Source organism: Canis lupus, chromosome 5, assembly GCF_011100685.1.
Source record: "Canis lupus familiaris isolate Mischka breed German Shepherd chromosome 5, alternate assembly UU_Cfam_GSD_1.0, whole genome shotgun sequence".
NCBI lineage: Eukaryota > Metazoa > Chordata > Mammalia > Carnivora > Canidae > Canis > Canis lupus.
In genome coordinates, this window is record NC_049226.1 from 74433509 (window position 1) to 74448303 (window position 14795).

The 14795-nt window shown below is 41.4% G+C and overlaps 1 protein-coding gene across 1 annotated transcript in view; it reads left to right on the plus strand.

Annotated features, from left to right (window-relative positions):
• Positions 1-14795, plus strand: part of ADAMTS18 (ADAM metallopeptidase with thrombospondin type 1 motif 18) — a 141420-nt gene that overhangs the window by 95125 nt on the left and 31500 nt on the right. The window contains exons 14-17 of the mRNA XM_038538825.1: positions 1236-1408; positions 5250-5380; positions 6121-6244; positions 6994-7238. Coding sequence (XP_038394753.1) covers positions 1236-1408; positions 5250-5380; positions 6121-6244; positions 6994-7238 — 673 coding nt within the window. The remainder of the gene's footprint in view (positions 1-1235; positions 1409-5249; positions 5381-6120; positions 6245-6993; positions 7239-14795) is intronic.

The window sequence follows — 14795 nt, forward strand, 5'->3', positions numbered from 1 at the left end:
GTTGAATCCATCTTAGCATGCAGTTGCACGAGGATTTGATAAAATATGCTGAAGCAAATCCAGGGGTGTTTTATAGCATTCTTGTGCTTCCTAAAGAGACAAGGAATTTTAATCACATAAATTTATTAACCTCAAGCGTTCTTTCATGTTACATGTTTGCATTGAGCTTTTGTATGAGATGATCCATAGTTGGGTTTTAACCTTTGAAGAAAAATACAAAAAAGTGGGAATGAGAAAGAAAACAATTGCTCTGTGCCTGGAAGAAGCTGGATAAGCTGTTATTGGTAATTTTCAGTTTGGTTTATGCTCCTTTTTTTTTTCCTTATATTGCTTTCTGGTTTTTGCAGTCTACCTACCAAGAGCTTAAAGAGCCTGCCATTAGATCATAATTATTTATGTTCTAATGGGATTCCCTACTCTGGAAATCCATTTCCCATTGTGCTTGGCAGGAGAGGAGTAGGCCACCTACAACGTTAAAGAGTGATTATGCAGATGAAAACAGGGGAATTTTTGTTCACAGTTTAGGATCAACTAGAATAAAACATACACTAGTCAGACAATAATCAGAACATCAGCTCAGTGATTGACACAGCTGAGTTGGAGAACATGGCAAATGGGGCTTTCTGCCCTTCTTTTCAGTGTCCTGATCTTCTCCACAGCATCAGGTGGGTAGCCTGCTGTAGGAAGCTGGGTGTGTTTAGAAATGGGGGGAAAGCTGGGGAATAGGTTGGGTCCACATTTGAAGAGCTTTGATGCCAGTGTGAGTGTATGTGTGTGTGTGGGGGGGGTGTTCATGCGTGTAGCACACAGACACACATGTGCGTTAGAACATTTAGGTGCATTTACCAATTTCCCTAATACAGGGATGAGGGCCAAGAATATGGTTTCATCATTCTTTAAAGAAATTGCCAGAATATAAAACTGGGATTAGAGATGACAAGTAAGTTTTACCTAATATGGTATTTCCAGTTGCTGAGCAGTGGTAGTGCCTACCCAAGGACTATGTTGAGAAAAGAAAGAAAGAATAAGCCCCTGGTTGATGGGTCATGCCTGCCATGGATACAAGGAGGGACGTGGCATGTTGTATACCACATTATTTCCATCTTGTGATAGACTGTATACACTGCATACTTTGTGACAATATTCATCTTGATTGTTGCTCCTCGTATTACTGCTTGTCACTAATCATAAGCCCTTTGTTTGCTGGCACTAAAGTTCTTTAATTTTATTTTCAGGCCTCAATATGGTGGCAAGTTCTGTCCAGGTTCTAGCCGTATATATCAGCTGTGCAATGTTAACCCTTGTAATGAAAATAGCTTGGATTTCCGAGCCCAGCAGTGTGCAGAATATAACAGCAAACCTTTCCGTGGATGGTTCTACCAGTGGAAGCCCTATACAAAAGTGGAAGGTAATTTGGTCTCTATAAGCCTCCAAGAAATATGAGTCTATGTGCCCAGTAATGGGAACAAACACACAGGAGAAAATGCTGCCTACATAAAAGAATTTAGATGTTGACGTCATCCCCTAGACCTGTCCTGCCCCAGTTTTTCATTCACATCCATAGATTTTGTTTACTTTTCCATACTTTTTTTGTCCACAAGACACCCCTTGTCCCCCACATCTGTAAGCCAAAGGGTTCATGTGTTTGGAATGTACTTATGTTTCCAAACTTACCTTTGACATTTCAGCAATTAAATCTCCCAGGGATGTTAATTGAAATTGGTATGCATTGTCCAGACCAAGAACTCGTGAAACCATATATGCCCCATAGAGACGCCATATTCAGCAATTGACATGTTAGATGATTGCGCACATGGGAAGGCCTATTTGCAGGGTATTACACACACACACACACACACACACACACACAGAGCCATGTATTTCAAAATGTCTCTATACTGGCTTCTTAGTACTTACTATTACTTAAAGTTATAGCCTGTATTTTACTTTTTAAATTGAATTGTGACCTTACTGAAGTCTCAAAACATTTATTTTACTTACAATGTACAAATTTAATTCACTTTCTATTACCTCCTCAGACTAAGCTGTCACGGTGGGGTTGTTTGCCTTTTTTTTTTTTTAATTTTTATTTATTTATGATAGTCACAGAGAGAGAGAGAGAGGCAGAGACACAGGCAGAGGGAGAAGCAGGCTCCATGCACTGGGAGCCCGACGTGGGATTCGATCCCGGGTCTCCAGGATCGCGCCCTGGGCCAAAGGCAGGCGCCAAACCGCTGTGCCACCCAGGGATCCCTGTTTGCCTTTTATTATTTCCATTCCCTTGCTTAATCAAAACACAGCCATCCTCCCTTGGGAAAGGGTAGCTCTGAACCCCAAGGGCACACATGTAGAATGGGAAGACACTGAATTTAGTGACAGTTCATGGAAATAAGACTGAGGGGCTGTAGCTGTGCAAAAGCTCCAAATGAACCTGTGTTATCAGTTACCATAGAGAAGTTACCAGAGTTAGAGACAACACACAACAAGTAACAAGGGAAATGATAGTGCTGCTTTGCCCAGTCATTCATTGCAGGAGCACTGTATGGTGCTGGGTCATGACTTGTCCAAAAGCACAGAGGGAGACAGGCATAGAAATTCTGCAATCTATGTCTTAGGAAGAAGCAATGAGCAATCAATCTATAAATGTCTACTTATATGTGTTTCTTTGTGTGTGTGTGTTTCTTTTTTTACATAGACACTCAGCACTTTATTATTTGCAGTGTTTCAAATTGCACTAAGAGGTAATATATACGATGTTTACTAATGAATTTTTAACAGTTTTTTAAAAGTAATACACAATGGTACACCTCTTTCTTGCTTTATGGAACAAATGTGTTCTTGCAAAGACAACTTGTCTAAGGGCCTTTTGGACTTCAGTGATAAAGCTGGGAATATATTCATTAAAAAAAAAATTCTCCAGTAGAATCATTTGGAAACTTACCAAGGAAAAGAGAAAAGAAACCAGTTACCTACAAAAATTCAGTGATAGTAACTAGAAAAGGATTTAGATTTATTTGAAATCACTCCAGAAGACAAGATTAATTCAAGGGCTATGAACTTCTAGCCATAGCACCTCCTCAGGGAGGCCTCCCTTGCCAGCCTGCCCAGAATATCCTTCCTTCATGTCATGCTCTGAATCCTTAACCTGCTCCATTCTTCAGAGCTCTTATCCACGCATGACTTTATATCATATAGTCACCTATTCATTATCTTTCTCCCCCTAAGGCTTTATGTTCCATGGGATGAAGCCTTTGTCCATGTTGAGCATGCTTGGACCTCCAGCATCTGAGAACAGCACTTGACACATATTTATAATTTTCAGACTGAATGGGTGAATAAGTATCAACTGTCCGTAATGGACTTTTATGAGTCGTCCACTCCCCATCACTGGAAGCATTCTATGAGGAACTGAGCAGTTATCTAGGAAGGGCACTGCACAGCAGGTTCCCATGGACAATTAGAATACCTGCAGGTGCTTTCAAGTCCAGCATTTGAAGGTTTATTTTCTCTTGGTCGAATACTCCCGTAATCCCATGTTTCTTATGTATGGCTCTTTCCCCCAGATCCTATCATCCTTCCTTTTTCACTTCCCCTTCTGTCTTCTTGGATATTCCTTGGTCTTTCTCAGATTACAGATTTCATTCAAATACAGTGTCTACGGAATATGTTTTGTTATCACCCTTAAAATAGGTTCTGTGTGGAGTACCTAAGGAGAAAGTGAAGCAAATAAATACTGTAACTGGCAAAATGTCTTTTGGTTTCACAAGTTTTTCACTAATTTAACTGCAGACTTACTAAGTAGACAGCATGCCACTTTATTGATTAGCTCAACAGGTGTTTACTGAGCCTTTAGTGCGTGGAGCCATTCTGCTAGATATGGAGGGAACTACATTGAGTAAATCAGAGACCCGGCCTGGGGAGCTCACGTCCTAGCACAAGAGACAGACAGATTAAGGCCTTTTGTCTCTCCCTCTTCTTCTGATACGTACCTGGAATCAGCAAATACAGACCTTCATGATTTTAAGGTCTAATGATCTTCATGCAGTTTGAGATGAACAAGAGAAGACTCTTGTATAAATGTAGACAGTCTTTGTCTTACAGCAGTGAGATTTTTTTTTTTCCCTTCTGTGTTTCCAACAGACTAGTTAAGAACCTTGCTCAGGAGCCTTTTTAGAACTTGTTAATTCCCGGATGTGATGGAGAAAAGAAAGGGTATAGCTATGTCTTCCATAATCTACTATGCAAAAATTAGGAGGTGTTAGAAAAGCTGTGAAAAGAAATTTCTAGGTAAAGGAGAAACTTTCAATCCATTGACACATCTGCATATTGGGATTATAATCTAACTTCTTTCACATTTAAGTTTTGACTCTGTCTTCTATCGAGAGGTTTCATGAAGCACAGCAATTTGCAAACTGTTTACACGTTTGTTGTACAACTGTTGTCAGGGCTTTTGCACGGTGTCGCCCACGCACGGTCTCCCATGAGAAATGTCATCTGGAGCTGCTGGCCAAGAAGAATGCTCTGTATTTGGGAAATTGGCATAACTCCTTTCTGATAACAAGAGCTCTATAGAAATGCAGTATTTTTTTCCTTTTGCCTATGATACCCAAAACTTCTCAGGGACTTTATGGTCAATAAGTTACATTTTTTTAGCCTTTAGCTTTATTTTTTTTCTCTTCCTTTTCATGACATGAGTATTCTCTATATGTTTTATAAACATGAGCCATATGCCCCCCTTTCTTCTCCAAAGTGCCTAGAATTTTTTTCTCTTAACTGCAAAAAGATCTAAAGTGATCCATGTCTTAAATCATTGTCACCAATCCATGGCCTTGGTGCCAAATCTGACCAGTTTTTTGTTTGTTTTTGTAAAGTTTTATTGGAACACAGAAGCACTCCTTCATCTATATATTGTCAATAGTAGGCCATAAGTCCTGTAAAGCCTAAAATATTTGCTAACCAAGGAGAGTAGCTATATAACCCACCAATCTTATGTATTGAGGCTATTACTGAGGATTAGAAAAATAAAATTTTTGCATGTTAAAACAGTTTTATATGAATTGCAAATGCGATTCCTATTTTTAAAAGCACATATATGCATTCATGCATGCACACCCACATACAAAACTGCAACATTTCCCATTTTAGACATGACAGCTTTCTAAATAAATTTAGTTCAACCTTTTGGACATCGTGTCATTTTCCTGTTATTTCCTCCTGATCACGTGCTATCTTGGTCTCTTTGCTTCTAGAGGCAGATCGATGTAAACTGTACTGCAAGGCTGAGAACTTTGAATTTTTTTTTGCAATGTCCGGCAAAGTGAAAGACGGAACTCCTTGCTCCCCAAACAAACACGATGTTTGTATTGATGGGATATGTGAAGTAAGAAAACATTTCTGCTTTGGGATGTGTGGTCACACTCGGGTTTCCTCAGGTCAAATGTGTACCATGAGAAATGGTACGAGAGATTCTGTGTCTGGAGAAAAGGCGGTGTAGGGGAAAAGGCCAGTGTTTGCAAATTGCATGTGCACACTGTCCACCATCCCCTCTGATTTTCTGCAAGGCCCTGTCTGATAGTCTTAGTTCCTCTTCACCCATCTCCACATGTATGCAATGGAGAGGATGATGTCTCTACTATGTGCACTAGTTGCAAAAATCAAATAAGAATGTGAAGAGTAGTGGTAAACTTCTGCATGTTTGCTAAGGATGTTCACTCTGTGGTCAGAGCCTCACAGTTGTGTTTTGAAATAGTCCTATTTACCGCCAATTAGTATTCGTTTTAATTCCATGTGAGCTCTCATAGGGGGCAGGGGGCATCGGAGGCTCCCCATTTTTATATTTCAGCCATAGAGCTGGCCCAAATAAGCTCACCTGCCATTAGTAGAAGCAGTTTTCCAGACAAAGACAGCAAGCTTTAGACGAGGTCTGTAACTTCCCTAGTCTTGCATCTGCTAAAGGCAGAGCAGGGATTTGAACCCTGAGTCAAACTTGAGACTCTGCTTTTAACTCTAGCGCTGTACTATCTTCCTAATGTTCTGAAGACTAAAGCCCAGTTAGTTATTCTTTGCCACTGGCTTTTCTGATCTTTTTCACCTTATTATTTTTCTAAATTTTTGTCACAGCCAGTGGGATGTGATCATGAACTTGGCTCTAAAGCAGCTTTGGATGCGTGTGGTGTTTGCCAAGGGGACAATTCGACTTGCAAGTTTTATAAAGGCCTGTACCTGAACCAGCATAAAGCAAATGGTAAGAAATGCCTGCCCTTTCATTGCTCTGGCTTTGCTGCTGAGTGATTTTGAGTCAGTCAAGCTGGAGATGGCCGAGTGGGTTTCCAGGCTCACCTGACACACACAGGACAGTGGCTTTGTCACCTCGCAAGAACAAGGAAGGCTGGGCGATTTCTCAGTGTGACGAGTTCTGTCAACACCTACCGCTCTGAGACGTGTCACACAAACACCTTTCTACTTCACGGTTTGTCCCGTATCCCACACACCTTCATTAAACGAAGAACTGATTTTGAAATCCACCGTTTAGGACATGAATCACAGTTCATGCTCACAGTGTTAGGTGAATATCCGAAGCAAGTATCTAAAAGAATCCTGAGTAAAAGGAAACCTGGAGCCCTGTTTCATGACTATCACCATAGAGGTCCATGGTGCTGAGTTTCCTCCAAGTAGATTAAAGATAAAGAGCGTTCTTGAGTAGCGTGGCCTTGATTGTCCTGGGAAGGAGAAGAGTGTATCTCCTCTACACACACACACACACACACACACGTGCTTGGGAAAGGAACACACCTTTTCTCTCTGGTGTTCCTTCCACTGGGAACATGAAACAATTGATCATTTGCACTTCATAGAGTAGGAATTAATGTCCATTGGTTATTCAACAACCCCCCACCCCCCAATAAACATGGACATCACCATGTCTCTGAGTCCTCAGCCCCGTTTCGCAGCGTACAACATGGTAAACAGCACCCTTCTCTCCTTCCTGTTTAGAATATTATCCAGTAGTCACCGTTCCAGCGGGGGCCCGAAGCATCGAGATCCAGGAGCTACAGCTCTCTTCCAGTTACCTTGCAGTCAGAACTCTGGGGAAGAAGTATTACCTCACAGGGGGCTGGAGCATCGACTGGCCTGGGGAGTTCCCCTTTGCTGGGACCGTGTTTGAATACCAGCGGGCCTTCAACCACCCAGAACGTCTGTATGCACCAGGACCCACCAACGAGACACTGGTCTTTGAGGTGAGCCCCTTCCATTTGTTGAGTGCTCGCTGCGTCTTGCTGTGTTTATAGCAATGGCCCCACTTTGAGCTAGCTTGAAGAACGCCTATCCTCTGATTCATCTTTGTCTCCTAATAAGCAAAATTGCAAAGTGCAAAGAGGAAGAGACAGCATCTACATTTGGGAGAAGAGGGCAGGAGTCCACTGGGTCTCCAAGAGAATGCCCTGATCTTTACATTTGGATGCCAGCCTCTCAGCATGGCACTTGACTGCCATGACACTAAGGGATGGAGTAGGACTGATTTTTAGATAATTCCATATAGTCTGCATCTGCTGTTGGGCTGGTCCACAGTGGCTCTTCACCACGTGGGTCACCTGGCCCAGGACATCGACTGATAAAGTAGAAAGAACACTTGCCTGAATGCCAAGAAAGTTTTAATCAGAGCAATCCACCTTACTTGTTCAGGTTGTTGTTTCCTTCGAAATGAGAAAAATGAACGGATAATAACCAGCCAGTGTATCTGCAGATGACTCTGCCAAACTATTATCATGCATTCATTTTCCTTGTTTGTAAAGTAGGGCCGATGTCTGCTTGTAGAGGTGGTTGATTTGCTTCAGGCTGCGTAGAAGCCACGCTGGCTACAACTTGCGGAGGGCTGAGATTACCAGATACTCAAGGCGGTCTTCCTGAATTTCAGTTTCTCACCTACAGAATTGGGATAGAAAGCCTACCTCACTGGCTTGCCAGAAAAATAAGCAATGAAATGGAGAGAAGCGTTCAGAGGCTGGCCTAACTCACAGCTAGGGGAAAAGCAGAACTGAACAGGACTCTGGATGTTTTCCATCTACAAGTGTTTAAGACAGCCTGGTTGGGGAGGGGCAGAGGAAGAGAGACAATCCCAAGCATTCTCCTCGCTCAGGGTGCAGCCTGATGTGGGGCTTGATAGCCATGACCCTGAGATCATGACCTGAGCTGAAATCAAGAGTCAGACACTTAACCCACTGAGCCACCCAGGCACCTCTCCATCCATAAGTAGGATGTCTATACTTAGTCCATGCTGCTCTCTTCTCAAATAAAGGAAACATTAGCTTAATTTAACTATTATTATTTAAGGCACTGCCTTTAAACATTTACTAAGAAAGATGAGTAGAAGAACATTGGAAAAAAAATGGTCACATGTCACTTTGGATTCTAAGTCAGACGTTGTCCACCTTGGGTGAATAAGATGACAGATTCCTAACTAAGCAACTTGAACAAGCTATCTGGTTAAGTTCCTTAACATCCATGTCCCTTAATGTCCACATTTGTAAAATGGGTGGTGGATGGCACCAGCTAAGTGTTCAGGTTATCCTAGGGAGAATTTAAGGCAAATTCAATGCTTGCAAAGTACTCGGTACCTAACGTATAACCATTCTTATCACTTTGCCTTCTGCACTTGCCCCGTATATATTTTTTAAAACCTTGGCAAAGGGCACTTGGGTGGCTCAGTGGGTTATGCATCCGACTCTTGATCTCAGCTCAGATCTTGGTCTCGGGGTCATAAGTTCAAGCCCCACATTGGGCTCCATGTGGGGCATGTGGAGCCTACTTAAACAAAAATAGAGATTTGGACATTTCCTAAGAGCAGGGAACTTCTAGCCCCAGTAGACATCTCAGTTTGCAACCTTAGTTCTAGATGGTGACCATGGTTTAAATTCATTTACATTCCTATTGTCTCGTCACTTGAGGTATTAGGTCCCGTCACCTCTGTCTGTGTGGTGGGAGGTCACTCAGATATCTCACATCACTTACTCAGAGAGAAGCTGTAGGTAGGAAAGATTCTCCCAACTGTCTCAACTCTTTCATTTCAGAGATGAGAGCAGGGACTACAAATTGAATTGAACTAAAGGAGCGCCTGGGGGCTCAGTCAGTTAAGTGTCTGCTTTTGGCTCAGGTCATGATTCCAGGGTCCTGGGATCGAGCCCTGAGCTGGGCTCCCTGCTCAGCGGGGAGTTTGCTTCTCCCTCTCCCCCACCCCTCTGCTCATTCTCTCTCTCTCCCTCTCAAATACATAAAAGCATTAAAAGAGAGCAACTGGACTAAGGGTGATTGGGAGCTCCATGGATCCAGCCCCTGAAATTACTTCATTAAACCTAACGCACAGGAATGGAATTCTGATTCAAGATTTCTGGATATTTTTCAAACTTTTTTTTTTCAGATGTTCTATTTCTTTTCTATGAAGCATCTGAGCAGGAAACATCTTTTCCTTCTCTTTAGGAATGTCATATTTTCTTTCAAGGGGTATATTTAGCTTGCAAGGTATCCGTTTTAGAGCAACAACGCTTCATTAGTTCTGCCAAGAGGTCTTTGATCCATCTCTGAGCAAATGTACACAAACTGAGTTCTGTGGCTGCCGAACAACCTAAGTCAGGAAGTGGGGCTAGGTGCCTCTCGTGGCTTGTGCCACGGGCAGTCAGAGCAAAGTGCAAATCATTCCCGGGGAGAAATAGGTTTTCTACTACTTCATGACAAGCAATCTCTTTTTGTTGTTTCTCGCTCTGGTTTTGGTCATAAACACAAAGTTTTTCTAGTAGATTTTCACAATGCTGTCTGTAATTTCAGGTTTGCCATTAAACATATATTATCTGCAGGAAAACCACAACAAAAAGACAAGAAATGATGGAAAGAGCAGAGCAGAATAACAGAGTTCTCTCTTACTTTCATCTTGAGGACCTGAAATACCCCCTGGCATTGCGTTGATCGAATTAACCAGATAATTGACACATTGTCACTGAACATTATACCAGCCTGGAGCTAAGAATTTTTCTTTATGCTTTGCTTAATTTAAACATAAATCCTTATCTCATTCATCCATATTTTGTAGCCCTGACTGACACTAAATCTTTAGAGTGCTCACCAGGTCCTAAATTTTTCCTGATGGAGCTATTTTTAAGAAATGGTGTAAGAGAATGGTCTAGTTTCATTCTTCTGCATGTGGATGTCCAATTTTCCCAGCACCATTTATTGAAGAGACTGTCTTTCTTCCAATGGATAGTCTTTCCTCCTTTATCGAATATTAGTTGAAATGGAAGGAGGACCTCAGTTAGTGATGGAGTTCTCCAAAATTGGCCAGGTCCACCATCTGTCTCCTTGCAAATACAGACACCTCCTTGAAAATAGGTCAAAATTTAAGGAGAACTATTTGGCTAAATCCAAATAAAATTATAAAAACATAAAGTCTTCCCTGGGTTCAACCGGATATGTATTTTTTTAACAGTTTCTTACTACTATATGACTAAAATAAGAACTGTAATAATATCTACTAATACAAGGTCATAGTTTTGCCACAATGGATTAAGGTCACATTTGCTTAAATGTTGTACAGAATTGTACTTTATGGACTCTTTCTACCTACAGGTTGAATGAAAGCTTAAATTAACATCTTAGGAATGTGACCTGTCTGAAAACAATCTAGAGGGAGACTTGTATGATTAGTTGGACATGCCTTGCTTGTATTTTTAAAGGAGTTACAGTTTCATTCAAAAGTTGCAACCATGTTAGGAGATAAAAAAAAGAAAAAAGAAAAATCAAATCTAGTAACCTAGCATTATGTCTGTTTTATCTTTTAAAAGAATTTGGGTTAATGACTTTAATATATAAATTGTACTTTATTGCTCTGAGGAGGACGTCATCAAATTCCTGCTCAGTTTTTATCACATGTTCATACCTTTCCAACATCGGTAGAACAGGGTGATTTTTAAAACTTAAAATCACAATAAGCAATAATGTACATTTTCTAAAATGAAACTATATATCAGTATCCAAGTAATCCATGGCTATATTCTTTAAAGGAAGTTAAATAAAGTTCACGTGCCTTTCCATACAACTATGGATTGAACCAAAATGAATACTTTGGGAGCCAAAAATATGTTCACTCCAATATAAAAATGTTGAATGTGTTTTAATAGCCCTGTGGGATGCTGGAATCAAAGTGTGGGAACCTACCAAAGTGAAAAATGCTATTCCATCCACAGAAAGTATAAGTCTGTGAAAGAAAGCACTTTCTCTCTTGGCCTCTTAAAATTTCTGAATGTTCGCTAAGTTCTTATTATAGTGTAAAATTCAGCAGAAGGGTATGTTTGTCAAAACACATGGGGATGGCATTGGGGAGATAATGTTTCTCTCCTTCATATGTATTAATCAGATCCTCCCAATATCTTAGCTAGGTCCCATCTTCAACCACCGTGGTATGTTTTGATCTAGATAGCTACTTTCAAAGCAGTTTTCCCCGTTCACTTCCATGTCTGGTAAAAATAAAATTAAACAAACGTTCATTGGGCACCGAATTTTTTGCCCAGTTGTGTATGAGGCATTGGAGATGCACAAGTGGGTAAGACATAAATCATGTTGCCAAAACATTATAGTCTGTAAAGAGTGAATTTTATATGTGAATCCCATTCTTGTTAGAAGCAACATAGATTAGAACAAGGAACATCTATACAAATGGTTGGCTCTGCTATTCCCTATGTCACTTTGCATGAGTCACTTAAAATCTCTGGGTCCCAATCTTCTCATTTGAGGCTAAACTAATGTCTTCCACTCTATCCTACGGCAGCACCCTGAGGTGCTTTTATAGCATCCCAAACCCCATAATTGCAGAAAGAGGACGTACTCATCTTTGTAGCCTCCAAAATTTATTGAATCATTACGTTGTACATCTGAAACAAATATAACCCTGTGTGTCAACTACTCAAGTAATAATAGTATTAATAAAGCAAATGAAAGGAGAGCTTCTGACCAAAGTCAGGAGTGACAAGCCGAGAGGCCAGCCTTCTCCTTTTCACATCCCAGCCCTTCAGTCCCAAACCACGGTCATAATCCAAAGTCCTCTGAAGAGGTCTGAACTTCCGTGATACACATTTTAAAAACCACTGGATTGCATCATCTCTTAGGACTAGTTCTCAAAGTATATGGTTGAAAGTTCAGTAGAGTGAATAGCATTTAAAGGAATGAAATTTGAGCTCCTAAATTGCATTTGAGGAATCAATATGCTTCCTAAAATCCTTGCCTTTCCCAAAGTGAATAATTTGCACATAAGAAGTTGCTGACCAGTTTGTTCAGAGCAGATTTAGTTTAATTTGGGAGAGTAGCAACTTGCCCTCCCAGGGTGGTAGATTTTATCAGATCTTTTCACTCCCCCCGCCCCCCCCCCCGGTGTAGCCTAGTGCAAGGCAAGGGTAATGCAATCCTGGGAATAATTGACTGCTGTCAGTTAACTTGTGGCCTGACACCAAAAAGAAGTGCCTTCTGCGTCTGGTTCTTTTTACATGTCAAAACCTTATAGAATGTCTTTATAGGGAAGCTCAGTTTAAACTAAATGGAAAACAGACCTTCACTTCTATCACTGAGTCACCCAATTTAAAATGCAGTCTCTGTTACAAACATTCATTCTTCTTGGAACCTTGACTCTACATGTTTCAACATTTGCAACAGGTGGATGTCAATTTAAACAGAGCTGGCTGCATTGATTTCCTTGGTGGCCAAGGGAAATTCCTAAGAGTAATCAAGGATTTATATGATTGTCTTAGGCCTTAAATTTTTAAGGCATTATTTAAGTCCATCAATCAAGTTTTTATTTTGAAGTACATTTGTACATATACATGTAAATGACTTGAAGAAAAGGAGCTAATTTTCAGGACCCTGTATTACATTTCTGCATCACCCAGGGAAAAACTATTCATACACATACGTACCCCAGCAATAAAAAAAAAAAAATCAATATTGATTTGGCAATCATATGCTTTCTGAGATCACTACAGAGACAGTTATTATAAACTAGATAATTTCCACATATTTCTTCTATTCAACATATTCCCCACAACATAAATCTGGCATAAAATCTATAGAATTTATCATTGAACCAGTACGCTCATTAGTCATCAGAAGGATTGAAAAGTCAGCTTGTATGTTAAGTCTTTAGGATATTATGTATGGACCTCACCACCTGATGTATTTTTTATTGAGTTTGGGAACATGAGAGAAGCTAAATGTGTTACTTCTATACCCACGTAGCTAGATTGTGTGTGTGTGTGTGTGTGTGTGTGTGTGTGTGTGTTATGTAAGAATTTAGATTTTGAACTGGCAGAAATGTGAAAACTGATCATCAGAGTTGAAATTTACACATGCTTTCATCAAAAAATGGTCATTTAATCTGAAGTATACACAGGTATATGTTGGGCTTTTTGAGAATAGCTGAAAACTTAATATTTTTCCATGTTGAGGTTGAGATATAGGTAACGTAAGGTCATGCCCTTTGTACTTTGTTCAAGCACAGGGTAAAAGGCCTGTTTAACGTACAGTTTTAAGAGACCTTGACAAGAATTAAAAAAAAAAATCGGGGCACCTGGAGGGCTCCGTTGGTTAAGCGTCCAGCTCTTGGTTTTGGCTCAGGTCATGGCCTCAGGGTCGTGGGATCGGAGCCCTGAATCGGGGTCCGCTCAGCATGGAGTCTGCTTGAATTCTCTGTTTCCTTCTCCCTCTGCCCCTCCCCTCTGCACTCATTCTCTCTCTCTCTCTCCTCCCAAAACAAACAAATTAATCTTTTATAAACACGCAGAATTTATTTTTCATGATAAGGAATCTCCTTAGAGATGACACAGTTTTTAGAAGCAGCTGAAGGTGAGCTTTTTTGCTACTTGATAGTTGATGCATTCTCCCCTTGTCATCCTCTCCCCTCCCCCTTATTCCTCTCCTCCCTTCTGGCTCTTTCTTCCACTTCTTCTCTGTCTCTCTCATTTTCTCTTTCTCCATCCTTCTGTCTCTCTGTGTCTCTGTCTCTGACACCCCAAACAACTGACTCACACTCTGTGTCAAACCAGCATACCGTCAGAGGGAAGGTGAGGAAATTCATCACCGGTGTTTCATTGTAAAGTCACTTCATCTCTGGCTGATAAACAGGATTCAGGATGACAGGATACCACAGGTTGCCATTCAGAGACCGAAATATGATCCCCTATGTTTTTACAGCATTCATTCCTTTTTTTAAGACGTCTTCAAAAGAAAAGCTCTCTTTTATGTTGAGGACTTCCTCCTCCCTGTTAGGCAGCGTGGGAGTGTTTAACTCTTTGGAAGCCCTCCTGCATTTCACAGTGTCCTGCCCCCGACGGCAGGGCAGCAGCCTTGGCAATGCCAGTGCGTGAGAAGTCGCTTCGCCACAAGCCAGGGCAGAGAGAGACCTCTAAGGAAAACTGCAATAAACAGCTTGGTCCGCACTTGGGCCCAAGGAGATGATGGGGGCGGCGGGGAGCAGGCGGCGGGCGCACGATCAGGGACACGGTGGCCTGCGCCCGGCGAGCTCCCCCTCTGGCTCTTGCTGGGCCCTGGGGTCGCCGTGGGTCCAGATGCGCCCGGACCAGGGCGGGGGGGGTGGTGTACAGCCAAGTCACTGGACTGAGCGAGGACCCAAAACACAAGAGGCAAAGCAGTAATGGGGAAGTAATTCAGAACAGATGATGCGAACCTCAGACTCCAGAGGACGATTCAGAGGCGCTTTTTTGATGCCACATCATTCGTCTAGAGGCTGCCATTCGCTATTTGAA